Raw genomic sequence first — 16716 nt, 5'->3', positions numbered from 1 at the left:
ATTGATAATAAAGCAACTAGTAATAAAGGAAGAAGGGTTATTTGCAAACTAAATATATATAATCCATCTCAGAATAACTTTTCCATTAAATAAAAAATAAAAAAGAGAAAACCCTAAGATTCAGAAAATGCCTTTTTAAGATGTTAGAAAAAAACTGATTTAAAAATTGTATCACTTCCAGTAAGCTCAGCCTTGAGTGTTGGTTTTTTTTTGTTTGTTTGTTTGTTTTTTTATAAACTCTTCTTAATCATTGTCCATGAAGCTAATCATTTGATATTCTGCTAGTCTTTCAATACCAATAGGGTCCAACCTAAATAGCTACCAGAATAACCAGATTTCATATTTTTATTTTTATTTTTAAGAGGAAACAAAAGTAGCCAAATCTATGCATATGCTTTTTGTAACTATTTTTATAGAGGCTTTTATCTCCTTTCTGGTCCATTCTTTGCTGGTCTGATGCTCCTGTTGCCGTAGAAACAGACCTGAAGGTAGCTCTGTTACAGATTACAACGGTTTTCCCAACACAGAGAAATTTCTTTCACGCCTTAGTTCAGCAGGTACCCTCCTCGTGGGGACAAAAAGAAAAACAAATAAATCAATCTCAGACTCTTATATCTATTAAGTTCTCATTAGCAGAATTTATGGTATGCTTTTGCTTTTACTTTATGAGCTCAGCTTATGATCGCTGGTATTTTAAGGATTAAGTTTCATTAATCACATGGGTCACACTCCTGTTTATCTGCAAGGGAATAGCTGAAATCAAATTATGAAAGGAATCATGATTGGCACAACGGTACTTCAATGGAAGCAGCAGTATTTTGCTCTTCACTGCAGATAATATGCTGTTGGTTTAAAATCCGTGTGCATAAACTTTCATCAGCATGTCACAAAAATCTGACCAATTATAAAAACAAATAATTATTTTCTGACAGTGATGTTATATAATACACGCTCCCTGATATCACTGGCTATTTCAAGACAATCTGATCTTTTCCAAAGCCTAAAGAAAATCTATGAACTACCTGGATGTTACCCCAGTGATGGACAGCTAAGAGGAAGAGGAAATGAACAAATAACAAAAGCAAGCCCAAGCATAAAACCGAGCTTGTTTATGCAAAGCTACCCAAAAGCTTTACCAGGACCAGACAGAAAAACAGAGCTCAGCAAACAGGAGGGTGGTGGCGGCTCTCTTGCTGGTAAGGGTCTGACCCAACCTCCCCTCGCTCTCTTCCCTCTAGCCCGTGATCAAAGCACGATGATAAAAGTATCCCGCTGCCTCCTACAAAGCACAAGTGCTTCTTGTTCCCCCAGCCCCACAGGCAGCTTCCTGGAATTGTGATTTAAATTAAGAGACAGAGCCTACACCAGTTTATCTCAGAGAGCATTGGCAAATTTCTCCCTGCACCCCAAGGAAACAGCCACCAACAATTTACAAAGATAGGTATGCTCCCTGGTGACACATCCCAGAATTATTTGTAGCATATGGGATCTACAGTGCTTTTCAAAATTAGCCCACTCATTTTATTCCAAATTAAGATTTCATCTAATTTTGGTGCAAGAACTGCCACCTCAAAAACAGACAGTGCTAAAAGCGTTTGGCATTCTGCAAAATTTTCTCAGTGGTCTGTGCCTGCGTACGTTCCTCCCAGCTAATAAGTTCAGTATGCCATAATCAGGTTTTATTTTTAAACATGTGATTGTGGGGGTGGAACCTGATAGAAATGGTTATATTATATTTTACACATGATATCTCACGTAACAAAACATTATCGGTAAGCCTGACGCTTTTTCCCCCCTCTACACCCTAATATCACATCATTAATATTTACATACAGCTTAAAGATTGACACAACAAACTTTTGGAAAGGGTTTCCTTGGAAATAATTAAATTCTACTTAAATTGCACAACTAAATACCCTCTAACAATTGGACAGGGAAAATAAGGGCTGTTGGAAAAACTTCAACTTCAGTTTTGGGGATTCAAAAAAGTGTTGATTGTAAATGAGCACCCAGCAGATCGCTTAATCAGTTGTACTTACTGCCATTAAAACTGCAACCCTATCAACAAGATTTCTTTTTACTACTGGGAATAACTTTGCTGAGAGCTCTCCTTCTATAATATCACTGCCTAATAATTGTTCTCAAATGCTAACTTCTTATGAAAATCACTGATATTTTTAGATTCATCATTTATATAAATTTTCTATCTCTCAGCAGTACTTTCTCTTCAGTTATTAACTCTTTCAAGGATCATCTGTGCTATACTGTATACTGCACAGCAAAAATCAAGAAAAATGTAAACTCAATTTCTTTAATGATACAATTCTTGGCAATTGAACTGATTTGGCTGGAGAAAAATCAGAAAGATATTCTTTATAAATCCAAAGCTTTCAAAGCTGTGAATTGTCCAAACTCAGGCTATAACAAAGAACAGCTGAACTGCACCTGCCCCATGTCGCAGGTGCCAACCCTGTGAACTGAACCACTGAAGATGCGATGGAAGATCCAGGTAAGTGTGGCTTCAGAGTTGCCATGAGGTGTAGGCAGTCACCCATCTCACATGTCCCATAAAAAGGGGAAGGAGAGGACCTGCATGGCTCTTTTCAAGAGCTCCTTTGAGAAAGTCAATCCAAGAACTACCTTGGTGGAGCACAAGGAGTGGGGTTCAAGGAAGCACATGAACCAGCTGCAGGTGTCAGCAGAGTATGTGCAGACTGTGCACACAATGCACACATCATCTTTTTATTTGGTTTTGGAGATTTATTTTTTTAAATTTCCCTCCCAGTCATTAAAAGGATCCTTGACTTGGGTGATCCTGTTTGAAGTGCAATTCACTGTCAGTATACTCCAGTATCTGCATTTCAAAATAGCTGATTAAAAATTATTATTAAATAATTAAGAGTTTTGATAGGCAAATCTTCCCTTCAGTTAGTTTGTATGGTTTTGAGATCAAAACCACAAGTATGTACCCCAGTAGCATGAAACTTTTATTTTGCCATATGCTACTTTGGATATTCTGCGGGGATTAAGAAGTCAGAGTAATCATAAGAAATAAAATATTTGGTTTTATAATAAAAGTATTCTTCTTGTACTTTACTTTTTTTTTTTTTTAAAAGTACTTACTGCATTGAGTGTGATCTTATTTTGGTAACTAGGACTAGCTTTTGGGGAAAAGGAAGTAGGAATATAGTAAAGAATATCATATTTTGACAAAAGCTATGTTTGCATTGTAAATGTTTTATAATATCTACTAATGTCTACTGTAGACAAAGTCATTCTGATTAATACAGAGATTAATACACACTAAGTTGATATCTCAACTTATACATGTACAGATTTCTATATTTTCTTTCCTTAGGGTATACAGTGCAAGATTAATACTTCTATTGCATCAGAGCTGTTTAAGAATCACAACAAAAAATTCATAAAACATCTCCTTAAGAAAGAGTTTTTGATATTCTGGCAGGCAGTAAACTTTGTTATTTGACAGATTTGCCTGCCTTTGTGTATCTTTTGTAATAAAGTGAGCAGATTTTTATTTTAATTAAAAAGAAAATATTTCTGGTATAAGATTGTCTATTGCCCAAAATTTGGGTTAGCAAGAAGAAAATTCTTGTTGGCTATAATATTTGTCAGTGATGCCTGTTTGTTGTTCAAGTCCCTTGCAATGTGAAACATAGATGATTGTCGCATTTCACTGCAAAAACAACCGAATGGTTAAAAGCAAATCAGAGGCAGCCTGCTGCCGTCTTTCATTATCCCTGGAAAAACGGCTGCAAAGCTTTCTGATTAAAATCCTTTTTTAACTACGTTCTACAGTAAGTCTTAATACTATGCTTTTTTGTTACTGCCTTCGTTTTCCATGACTTTTTTTTTGTTTTGTTTTTATTTTTATTTTTTAAATTCCCAGCAAAGACTGGTAAAGCAACTTCATCTCTCACTCTGAAACTTGGAAATATTTCTTAAAAAAACTTGGAAATATTCTGAAACTGTCTTCCTAACATATAAACAGTCTGGATATATAAATAAAGCCAGCAAAACAAAAAAATGAGCAAAGGAAAAAAAAGAATCACAAAAATCATTGAAGATTTCAGCACCTGGCACTCAACAGAAAAGGAAAAGCAAGCAGTAAGATGACTACACAGCTCAGGACAGCCCACCTACCCCCATTTAGCCCTGCTTAACACAGTAGTGTGGCTCCTGAAGGATTTCTATCACAACAGCAGCTCCCGAACTGCCTGGGGTAATACTGCCCAGCCAAGGAGCACCGCTCCAAACCTAATGCCGACCCCAAGCCCACTGCTGGGTCATTTTCCACTGGTGCTCCGCCAGTACCTGAGCTTCAGCTTTTCTTCTAATTCTAAAACCACAGGGCTTAGAGCATGAAAAGCATAACACAGACTCACAGGACTCATCTTGCCTCTCCCCAGTGTCTGGGTGCAAAATTAAACATACAGCACCATTTGGAAAAGCACCATAAGCCCCCAAACAAGGTGCCTTCGCTTTTTTAGCAACCTGCTGCAGCATTTACCCCTCATTGCCCCCAAAGCCATCACTGTTCAGTAGCCAAGGCCCCCTCCACAAGCTGCCTGCATGATCCTTCTTACATCCCAGCAGCCAGGGAAAGCAGCCAAACACCTTCAAAGACATTTAGCATTTCCTTTTTTTCCTAAATTCCCCTCTGGAAGGGCTGTAGAACTCTACAAAAAGCACTGAAAATCGGCGTTCTCACTTCTCAGCCATCCCCACACTCCCCTCAGCACCCTGGTGTGAGACGCGGGCTGCGTGCGGCCCACCAGGAGGCCTCGAGGCTCCTGGAGGAGCACCTGCAAGGAGGCCTGGCTCCTTCCTTCCCGCACTGCTGCCTCCACCATCAGCTCACACTGATCCTCCACCCCCATTTTATTACCTCACACCGTTACACGTGGAAAAAAATCTGAACTTTTAGTATTGCCCTCCCGAGTTCTTGTCAGCCCACCCTCCTGAGAATTGTGTAGTGATGTTATTGCAATATCCCAGCTACTTGTGAGCATATTCAGCTCCTGCAGCATCCCGTGGAACCTCAGTTGTTCAAATTTAGAATGATTTCTTTTGCCAAATGCGCTTAAGATAATAAAACTCCCAAATAATTTCAATATCAAGAGGTTTATCCACGTTAACATCTTTTCCATCTATGTCACCTTCACCATCCCAGAGGTCAGTTACTCTGCTGGCTGAGATGAGATGGCTTTGCTGGTTCGTTTTGCGTAAGCATAATCTTATCACTTCATTCTCTCCCAGGTGCTTAAATATTAAGAACTCACTGCAATTCGGAGTAGGAAAGTCAGATTTAATCTCCCTCGACAGTATAGTCACTTGCGTCCCTTCTCCTCCCCACCCCCCTTTTTGACTTTTTAATTTCTATTTATTTATTTAGCTTATCAACCTCCTTTGAATCCTATATTATTCCAAGTCTGAAAGGAGAATAGTACTGATACAAAGACTGCAATATGTGAGCTCTCATGCAATCTATGTTGTTTTATAGACATCTTTATTTTAATTCTAATTCAGTTTGAAAACAGTCTGGTTACTACATTTCTTTAAGAAACAAAGAAAAGACTTAACACTCAATTTTAAAGTATCTTTTTTGAAAGAAATTCAATTAGTGGTCCTTTAAAGTCATCTTAGTGAAGCTAGTTACTATCGCAGTCAATTTTAGAGGTTGCTCATATATTTACAGTAGTTTACTCTAATTAAAGTATTTCATCAACAATTTAGAACAGTTTCATGAACACTAAGTAAGCTTCCAAAAATAAAAGAAAAAAGATCTGAATTGGAGATGATGCTTCGAGTAGAGCATAACAGCAGCAGGCTTGAAATACAGGAGCTGTTAAATAGTACTCAGTAGCATCACCTTCAAAGCTGGTCATGAAGAAAAGATGAATATTTTCTATTCAAACCACAGGGACATATTAGATAGTGATAAGTTCCTGCATCGTTATTTTGCTAAGACATTACAGACTTACATTTTTTTTGATTGTCTGAATTCTTGTTGATCCAACTGAAACAAAATATTGCTCCCCAGGCACCATCACTTCAGCACTTGCCACAGAGAAGACCACTTTATTCACCAATAATATTTTCCTTTTGGCACAAACCCAGCTCTTTTAACCTCTCATTTCAGCTAACCTGAGTAAAACAAAAAGGAGGGGATTTTAGGCTTCCCTCTTTTTTGCACGCACCTTTATTAAGGCACTTAATTTGAAAGTAATAATAATGACTTTTTTTCTCTGTTACAGCTATAGAGTACTGCAGAAAAAATGTTACACAAGGAGACAATATTTGTACACCACTATTTTTAGCATATTACAGGATTTTATACAGCTGCATGGTCAAATTTTACTGTCAAATACTTAGCTGTATGGCATGTAAGAAAGGCTATGAAATAAGAAAAGGGTTGCATAGCATAATCTGAAAATATTTTTTTTTTTGTTTTCTGAATATCCAGAATTTAAAACTAAGCTTCACTGCAACTGTCCAGTACATTTGGAGAAATTCCTGACACTGCCAGTAGAGCCTTGCCTTTCCACAGGGCATTGCTGCTGCCAAAAAAACTTCACAGCTTTGACAAAAACTTCACTACATGACAGAAATCTCTTTGCACATGATTTAAAGTAATCCAATCCTCTCTTCCAAAAAAATAAAAATAAATTTAAAGATATGCTTAGCCCTCTCCCTTGTATACACATTCAGCTTCCATGGAAGTCAGAACACCACTTAAAAAAGCTAAGGGTTTTCCCCCCTTTGGATCTTTGTAAACGACTAACAAACTTCACCACTCAGGAACCCTCCACATCCCTCGAGGCCTGTAGTGTAAATGCCATACCATCTCGCCTCAAGACAAATCTATAAATAAATCCTTGCCATCATGTCCTAGATACCCAGACCTCCACAGGACGTTTGGGAATACGCACCTTCAAGTACTGCCTCCTGTGGCTGTAAAAGGCAATTTTGTTTGAGTGGAAAACCTGTACATGGAAATGTTTTTTTTATGCTAATCCTGGCTAACTGGCTGCGAGGCATCTATCTGGCTGGTAGACTTTGGGGTCTCCTTGTCAAGTAGAATAAATATGACTGATAATTATTCCAATGAAATATTTGTGAGGATTGCCTGCTCTATGTGAAAAGTGCAGTGAGTGCTAGCTTGTAACTTTTATTGAAGCAGAACAATACTCCCTGGAAGGCTCAAGCACGGAGTATGCCAAGCCATTCGTTAGCAGACCCGCACTGTCCCTTGGTTCCGACCTGCTGGCTCTGCTCTGCTCTTGCTACGAACATCACAGTATTGTGTAAGACAAAAACTGCCATCTCTCATAATAAATGTCTATCACTTGAAAAAGCTTACAGGAAAAATAAATAAATAAATAAATAAATAGAAAACAGCACATTTCCAAGGAGATGTGTGATTGCAAAAAAAACCCAGAAATTTCCTCACCTGAGAAAAACATAAGGAAGATATATTTATGCAGGTGGATATGTTTATCTTTCTCTCTCTCTCTCTCTCTCTCTCTCTTTTTTTATACATGTTTGACAAGAGAGAGACAACTGCAACCTGTGTATTGCACTGCCCTGGAAATTTTCTTACATTAACGGCAATATTGCACTCTCCTACAACTAATGGAAAGGCAAAGACACTGGAGAATTTGAATATTCAAATGAATGGTGCACTTGCACAAAACAATTTAGAAAAGGACTTTTAAAATATGTAAAAATCTGCTAAATATTATGATAAGCTCCATAGTACATTACTTTTCTGAACTAAGCTTGTACTGACTAGGATAGGAATAAGTTACTGAACTGTAAAAGGGCAGACATAATAGTCAAACATTTCAGTAAATTAAAGTATAACATTCTACAATCCTCTTTGTTTAATAGGACCCACTAATGTACCACAGTTTTAATAAAACATTTATTTTCTGTTTGCTTTTAATCTTAAAAGCGTTTTTCAGATATCACTTCTGTGTAAATATTGAAAATGATCATTTTGCAACCCTAATACTAAAATAAGGCATTTGGTTTATATATTTAATCACGAAAGCAAAAATAAATAAATAAATAAAATCAGGAAGTACAGTCAGCAATATTAAAGACTATTAAAAATCTGCCACATAGCAGATTCTAAAACAGGGAAGAGATTCTTGGTAAGCTTAAATGGTGTCACAAATGTTCATTCTTATTTATGAACTCCAGGGAAAAACAAACGGTTAACAAAAATCAAAACCATTCAAGAATCAAGCTGTTCACTGCAGATACAGAAGAACAAGCCACAAGTGTCACCACTGAAATTTTCAAAAAACATGCATTGTTGTTAAACATCTTATTTCACAACTGAGCGTTAAAACAAAACTTGTTTTGTTTTGTTCTGCTTCATTTTTAGGACTGGCCAAAGCAAATCAGCAATGGTATGAGCCGTGTTGAGAGAAGGAGTAGCTGGACAGGCAGAGGAGCGTGTTGCTGACTTGCTGGCCCCCTTTAGCACTAACATTTTGGCACTGATACTGGTGATGCTGCATTTCATCCAGTTTGATGGCTGCTAAGACTGCTGGGCTGAAGGCGTGTCAGCATTAATACTGTAGGCACTATTGCCTGCTTTGGCTTTTACCGATAACGCCGCCCTTTACTGGGTTTGGTACCAAGAGCAGCTGATATATGAAGGGCTCCTACCAAAGTCCAGGTGAGAGGTTCTGGAAAAGCAGCTCACACAGCGTCAGTGCTGGCACTGCCCGGCACCTGATACAGAAGGTGTACATGGGGTTATAAAGTCAGAGAATCACCCAAATGCCACCCCAATGAGCAGGCGTGCTTGGACCACGCCTAAAGTCATCTGCAGCGCAGGGCAGTTCAAATCCACAACTTCCAAAGTCCAAAAGACAGCTTTAATTGCCACACCTTTCAGACAGTGCCAATTTCCACACATCCCTCCAACGTTTAAATAATTCAGGAGCTTTCGGAAAAGGACGGGAATGAAAAATAATCTCGTCTTCTTGTTCCTGCCTTCACAATTGTTTCTGCAGCACAGCCTGCTAAATAAAATGCACCTGCCTAATAAAATGCACCAAGAGCCTGCCTGCTACAAACACGATGAGCCGAAGCCAGGCTGCAGACCAGCTCCCTGGCTGCACCAGGCAGGGAGGCTGCACGAACGCCTGCAAACCCTGCTTTATCTTCCACGCAAGGGCTCTGACCGCTACAGTATTCTGCTAAAGTCTCTTCCTTTGACTCCTGTCAGAAAAATTGACCTTGGCTCTGTTAAGTGACTTCCTACAAAGAAGCTGTGCTCTAAACTAAAGGGAAAGAGATGCTTTGTGTACAGCTCAGAATAACCCTCAAAGCTCCCGAGGAGTGCATTGCAGCTGCAGTGGCATTTCCTATCCCCTGGTCCCTTTCACCATGCCTAATAAACCTCGGCACCATCCACATTCTTTACAGGTAATCAGTAACTGCTCCGTGCTTGGAGCCAGATTTGCTGAGTCTTATACCCTGACTTGATCTTTGGATCTCCTTCACTTCTGGTGACTACACCCGTACGCTGCAAGGCCCTTGGCACAGATGCTTTGAATCGCACTGCTGGAGCAAATGTACTTTTGGGGTATCACGAGGCTTAAACTGCGGTATGTAACCAGGGCTGCAGCAGGAGCAGCTGATGAAAGATGACGAAAATTTGAGATGAGGAGAGAGGCTAAGAGCCGAAAGTGAATAGGAGGAAAAAGATGTCTGGAGATACAGATACAGATCCATAATGGAACATTTTGTGAGAGATCAGAACAGAATATGGAAAGAGATGGAAAGGTGAAAAGAAAGGTTTCAGTTACAATTATATTTTTAATCTGATTAAGTTGATTTTAGCAATGGTATGCAGAATATTGTGAAGCTTCTTCCATTTTAAGCTGTTGCCAAAGTAGTAGTAATTGAAGCTAGGTGATCTCTGGAGAAAGACAGTTTCTTTAAAATGCAGCTGCATTTGGAACTCCTAAACAAAGGTCCTACTGTAATAATTTCAATATTTTCATGATTACAACTACTTAAATTTAGCATATCTATTTCATGACATCATACTGTAAACTTTATGGCGCATTTGTGGACCTGTCATTAAGATAGCAGTACCGTTAAGCAAGCAGCATCTTTCATTTCCCCCAAATAAACAGTTTTTAGTGTTTCACTTCTTCTTGCTTACCTACCTGAACAATGTACAAAGGATCTAGGACTGGAGTCATGTCATGTAACTTTACAAATCTAATCTGCCTTTTGAGACAGCAGAGAAACTCTCCCTCCACTGCCATCCAGACCCAATGCCCCGGTGGGTTTTGCTGCCGTGAAGTTGCTGCATCTCTCTCCTGAAATCAGTTCCTCAAACCCCAAGTTTTCAAGTAGAATTTCAGAGGGCAGCAAGTTAAACCAGTTAGGAGCAGATCAATGAGAGGGGTCAGGACTCCCAGTAAGTGGGGACGGGGAAAGGGGGAAAGATAGGAAGAGGAGAAATGGGTGTTAAGGACTGCAGTGTTTCTGCCAGCAACTTCAGTCTGCTGCCACACAGCTCTTAACTTAAGCATTTCTTATGTGCCTAAATTTAGATTATGTGAAATGTGTTTAAAAAACAAGCTGTCTTAAAATACTTTCCAGTTCTTGGACATTTCCCTGTACTTGAGCTTAAAAATAAGAAAAGTTTTTAACATCTCTAATTTTCCAGAACCTCTTGCAGTTTCTACCCATATATTGTTCATTGATCTCATGTCTAGCATATTAAAACAATTCATGAGAAGCTCATTAAAACCTAGTAAGAAAAGTCTTCTGGTGTGTTTCATCAGAGGAGATAATAGCCTACAATCTAGAGCATGAATATGTTATAAGAGACAAAACAGAGCCGTTTAGAGAAAGAACACTTGGAATGTATTGTTCCCATAAGCAGATGTTAAATTACTTCACTGTAAAGTGGAATTTACAAATCCCAAAGAAATGTTATTTTTATGTGAACAAACAATTAGTTTATTATTTCAGCAGGGTGACACAAAATTCTTGTATATATGCCTCTCCATGTAGGCAGTTGTGTTGAATGTAAAGACTGATTGTTGACTGAAAATGCTCCTTGTATATGCAAGTATTGACAGGGCAAGATAGAAGGGGTATATCCTGACCGGTGTACTATCTCAGACACAAAGATAATTCAAGTTTCAAACAACCTATCTGAGATATGTCTGCTGACTCAAGATTAGATTGGATCTAATCACTGGCACGTAGCTGGAGCTACAGATCCCTGTGTGCAGAGAGGACATGGACCAGAGTCAACTTTGAGGCTATACCTTGAGATATGATAGATACACAAACAAGCTCAGAAAAATGTGCAGCCTCTCCTGGGCATTGTTAGCATCAAATACATTCAACGCAAACCAAACAAAAATAAAACACTGACTTCAAGCTTGGGTAAGCACCTCAGGGTTGTCACATTCTGAGGAATATTGATCTTGGTCTCACATTCATCTGTAGTTAATTTTCTAACCAAAAATAAATGTTTAAAGTCCATAGATATTCAATATTAAATTCAGAGCACTTAAAAATAACTAGGATTATGAATATTTACCATAAAGAACTTACTGATATTGTTTGCAATGTGTTCTCACTGTTAGGTGCAGCAACATAAAACTATTCATAAGAGCAGCATATCAAATGCCAATGTACTTACATCAGTGTCAGGTCCCTTGTCAGCTCCAGGACATGAGAAAGTGACGAACTCATGGCATCTCTTATGAACCACAAAACAGCAAACTAGGAAGAAAAGGGAAAACAACAGTTAGGATTGCATAGGTTTCATTTTCTTTTGTTAAAACAAATGCAGTTACATGGGAAATAAAACTTATAGCCACGTATTTCACCTGTAAGTCATTCAAAGAAAGTAGAGTGTAATGTTAAACATAGACACACAAAAAAGACAGACATCAAGTAAACTATATAATTAGAGGAAATAAGCAGGCACATTTAAAAACCTAAAGACTCTACAATGGTAATTTTCTAATATTTAACACCACCCATAGTGTTAAAGTTTGGTGTGGGATGAATGATGCATTTCCTGAATCCAAACCCACATCTGTAACTGGAAGGCTGTCAGTGTGCCTTCAGGCAAGAGCAGGGGCTGTAAATGAGGCACATTAAGCTGGAAGGACACCCATCCTTGGCTGTGGGATCTGTTCACCTGCATGCCTTGATGAAGATGTCTAAGAAAATCCATGTCTTTACCAGTTAATTACTTCTGTGACAAACCAAAGCTCTGAGTGAAGACTCTTGCGGAGAACAAAGTGTTCTCGTATCACAGAGTGGCAGGAGGTAATGAGAAACGAAAATTAGGTTCTGATTACAGTACAATTCCCATTTAGAATTTAAGAATGATCTAAAAACTTTTTCATATAAGGAAAGCTTAATCTAATTATGTGATGGAGGCTATAGGCTGTCACACAACGGAGGTCACACACGTGCCTCAAAACCACATAAACAGGATTATTTGCTTGAGTGAGCATACTTCAAAAGCCAGGTATTTTAGCTTTTCACACTTACAGAGGTTCTTTCTTAGTGCTAAGCTTAGTTCTGGTATTTCACAACCAGTCCACATGTGAACAAAATAGAATAATCAAGATTTAAGACGGTGAACAGGTCGAAGTAAACACTGTACTATCAGGCAAAGTTTTACAGTGACTCAGAAGATTATAACGAAAATTCCAAAGTAGTCTGTAAAGAAACTGTGTGTTATACATTCCCTGAACATATTAGGCCGTGTTTCCAATAAATAAAAATACACAGTTTTAAAGGAGAGCTTTTAAAAAAATCAAATAGATTTCAATTGACTTGCAATAGCAAAATAGCACTGAATTTCCTCAACTTCAATGGAAACCAAGTTAAATTCTTGCACTTTTTCAAACTAACTTATTTCATGTGGAATCTTTAACAGTTTTCTTTCCCATTTATAATGAATACCAAATTCTTTCACCCAATGAAGCAAGCTAGGAAATATGATATCAAGAGCATCTTGGTGGAACTACAGTGTCCAACTCTCGATCCCACCACAATGCCATACTGGCCTCATCTGCACCCCTAAGTCAGCTGGCTGTGAAGAAGCCTGATCCCCCTCACATCCCTCTCCAGCTATTTCTCAGCAGCAGCCCATGCAGCAATTCTTTCCAGCCATTCTATTTCTGACATGGCATATGTTTATTCTGCAGACAAATGGTGTAAAATGGGCTTTGCTCCACTGATTCCAGTTCAGCTCTGCTGACTTCACAAGAGGCAGAGTTCTGGCCCAACACATGCTGCCCACTTGGTTGGCTAGTTTGATAATCAGTCTAAATCCCAATCAGTCCTACAATTATCATTTTGATGGTTTGTTTCTACCAACTGAAAGATCACTAAGTGGCAATTACTATTAATATTACTTGCAGCTGAAACACGTTTCACTTCCAAATTGTATTTTCGGTTCCAAACTTTCCACTCTCGAAGACAATAGCCTGATTTCTGTTTGCAGGAGTAAATCACACGAAGAAAAATAATCCTGTTACATCCTCCAGAAAACAAAAAAGTTAAATCACTACTTCTGTGGGCAGTGATCACATATTTGCAGAAATACAAGATAAACTATGCAAAAGATCTGAAAAATATCTCTGGTGAGGTTGCAGAACTGAGCTGCACTGCTGATGTCTTTCTGATAAACTGAAATCCTAGGCTGGCTAGTGCAGCTCTGCCTTTATTCAGCTACAACATAGGTTAGAACAAGTCTGCATGCCTGGGCATCTATTTGGGGTAATATTTATGAAATACTCTAGTCAGATCCTACCTCTGGGTTGATAACCTTTTCCAGCATATGAAGGAATTCATTCAACTAGAGGCAATGCTGACCCTGTTTTTAGTACCACTATGTAGTAAATGTCATGACATGTAGGAAAACCACTGCCATTCCTTGCTACCACCTCATTCTATGGCTACAAACCGTAGCCACTAACTTCCACGAGAACTATGCCAGTCACACTACAATGCAAACTACGATTCAGATGCCAAAATGAACAATATCCCGTCTGTCCTTCCGGAGTTCAAGCTACACTTCAAGCACACTTATTAATATGGAATACTCAACTTCCTAAACCTTTCTGCTCACCTACTAATTGACTGGGTTGTGCACCTCAACACTGACGGTCTTCATTCTTTCTCTTCCATTTCCCATTCGTACTTGCAGTGGGTTACCCATCTCCACAGAGCTTGGTTACTTATTAAGCAATTCCAAAGCATCACTCCTGTCTCACCTTTCACCTTTCAAGAACACTTAAGTGAAAACCAAATAATTTGATGTAAGGATAAACAGTGGGATAGGCTACTCTTGGTGAATTGTAAACCTAATTGTTAAAGGATAAGAGTGAGCTAAAATCCTTTGTTAGCAGCAGTCATTTCCATACATAAAATTTGTCTAAATTTTCATTTTTAAATTCATCCTCTACAGCACACTTCAGAATCTTTCAAGCTTTCTTAGTTTCAAAGCAACACATAGCTAGAGAATTCATAATAAAAATTTACTTAGATCGGATAAGTGAAAACAAAATATTACCTGCTTAAAATACCATGACATTTTTAGTAATAAAGATGAAAAGTAACCTTTCACTTGTTACTTGTTTTGAAAAGATGTTAATAGCTTCACATCACTTACTGCAGCTGTTAAGAAGTCACATTATGCTCATCACCTTCTCCTAATGAAAGTTATATTATACTACTTTGCAGAGACTGCCAGGAAATTTGTTGCTTTACATTTTAACAAGAGTATAAGCAGAAGCGAGCTGGCACACATCATGCATAGCTGCTGGAAAGCAACTCCGGGCTGGCAGCTAAGATTAAAAAGAAAATTACTGAAGTATTTTCATGTTTCGACAGCGTGATGTTGATCTGGGGTATGCATACCATGGGTGCGAACTTCCATCTTTTCCAGCTCTGGACTTGCTGGAGACAAATACTTCTCACAGCAGCCCAGGGAGGGGTGGCTGGGAGCATGGGGAGAACAAACCCAGCCTTGTGCTGTGGGATCATGGTCACTGTTCCTCCTGGCTGCCCCCTGTCTCCATCCCCAGAATGGCTGCAGGGAGCAGGAGATGCCAAGTGGCTGCCAGGAAAGAGGGGAGAGCATGGCCAGGAGCACTCCGTGCTTTCTCAAAGCACTACCAGAAGATGCACCGCACGGTCTGGGGATTTATGATACTTAACGGAGGACAACTCATTCCGGCCAACTTTATTCTGTCAGTTCACAGCACTGAGAAAAATGTCTTGTTATTACGTATAAATATATAAATGTATATAAAAATCCAGCAGTAACTTATAGTTACAGGGCAGTGCTGTAAATTTCAAGCTGCTTTCTAAATTATCTGATGTGCGGAGGTTATCAGTATGATACATTATGGGACTTATCCCCTAAAAAACACTGTTACTAGTAGCTTTCATATATGACAGACTGATGAAACAGAAATGAAATATTACTGCAGCAAGTAACAGAAGCAATCTTCTCTATTAGATGATCTATAAAGGAAAAAAGCTCTCGTTGAACCCTAGTCTCTTTCACGACGTGGAGCCATGCATCTGAAGAGCTTTACAGCCGCAAGCATTCCAGATAACTGGGGTAAAAACTAGCAGGGCAGAAATGCACATTTTACAAATTGGAATTACTTTAAAAAAAAAAAAAAGATATTAACAAACAAACAAAAATTTTTATACTCCCACTTTTGGGAAAACAAAACAAAATATGAACAAAAAACAGGCTAGATGAGCCTTCCCAACAGAAGTATTTCCATACTATACCCCAGATATATTCAATAAAACAAATTAAACTGCACAGAGAGATCACATAAAAAATGATATGCAAGTTTATTAAAAAAAACAACAAGCAGTTCTAAGAGAGTCTAACTGAACTGCCAGTTATTGCCTATAGAGAAATCAGTGAGCTTTTTCAAGTGATCTTTGAGTTATTTCTGTAGTGGTCAAGATTATTCTCCCAACTCAAATTATATATGTTTTTTTAAATCCTAAGGACCATAAAAATTTTATATTAACTTTATATCTAAGCACATAAAGCTTGAAGCTTTGTCTCCACTGTTACAACAGTTATTTGCCTGACATCAACAGCTATACATATACTTGCCCACATAATTTGTTTCTAGGTTTTGAGTATTGATTCTTCCAAAGGAAATGGCAGAAGAGGTCCGACTGGCAGCAGTGGGGAAATTACTCTGCGCATACAATATTTGTTGTTGGGTTTTACTTTTATTGTCTAACAAAACAAGAATTGATTCCAAATTGGACTAAAGAGTTACAATAAAACCAAAATAAGCATGAAATCACTCTCTGCATTAGTCTCCGAGCGTACTAGAGAACTTTAAGGGCCTCTATAGTAGCTTGGAGCACTGTATAATTTTTATGTTGCTATTTTACATGCTTTGCATTTTCAGTGAGGCCACAGAATTTCCCCAAGGGACCCATTTTATGGGCTGACTTTTTCTCGTGCTTCCTGCGCGACACCAAGCAATGAATGAATTTGTCACATGGCATGCATTAGTTCATTCTAAGAATGAATATCACAATTACATTACATGGAAATAGGGTACTACTTCAAAATAGACAAGTCATTTAAGTATTAACTACATCTATTATTATTTTTTAATATATACT

At 38.4% G+C, this 16716-nt stretch overlaps 1 protein-coding gene across 2 annotated transcripts in view; it reads right to left on the bottom strand.

Annotated features, from left to right (window-relative positions):
* The window catches only part of PRKCA (protein kinase C alpha), a 148602-nt gene that overhangs the window by 78402 nt on the left and 53484 nt on the right, over positions 1 to 16716 (bottom strand). For both annotated transcript variants that reach the window (XM_084298211.1, XM_084298212.1), the window contains exon 3: positions 11717 to 11799. In XM_084298211.1, coding sequence (XP_084154337.1) covers positions 11717 to 11799 — 83 coding nt within the window. The remainder of the gene's footprint in view (positions 1 to 11716; positions 11800 to 16716) is intronic.

This window comes from Netta rufina (genome assembly GCF_964035555.1).
Source record: "Netta rufina genome assembly, chromosome: 19".
Taxonomy (NCBI): domain Eukaryota; kingdom Metazoa; phylum Chordata; class Aves; order Anseriformes; family Anatidae; genus Netta; species Netta rufina.
Note: the sequence above shows the minus strand (reverse complement) of the source record. Positions and strands in the feature narration are given on the sequence as shown.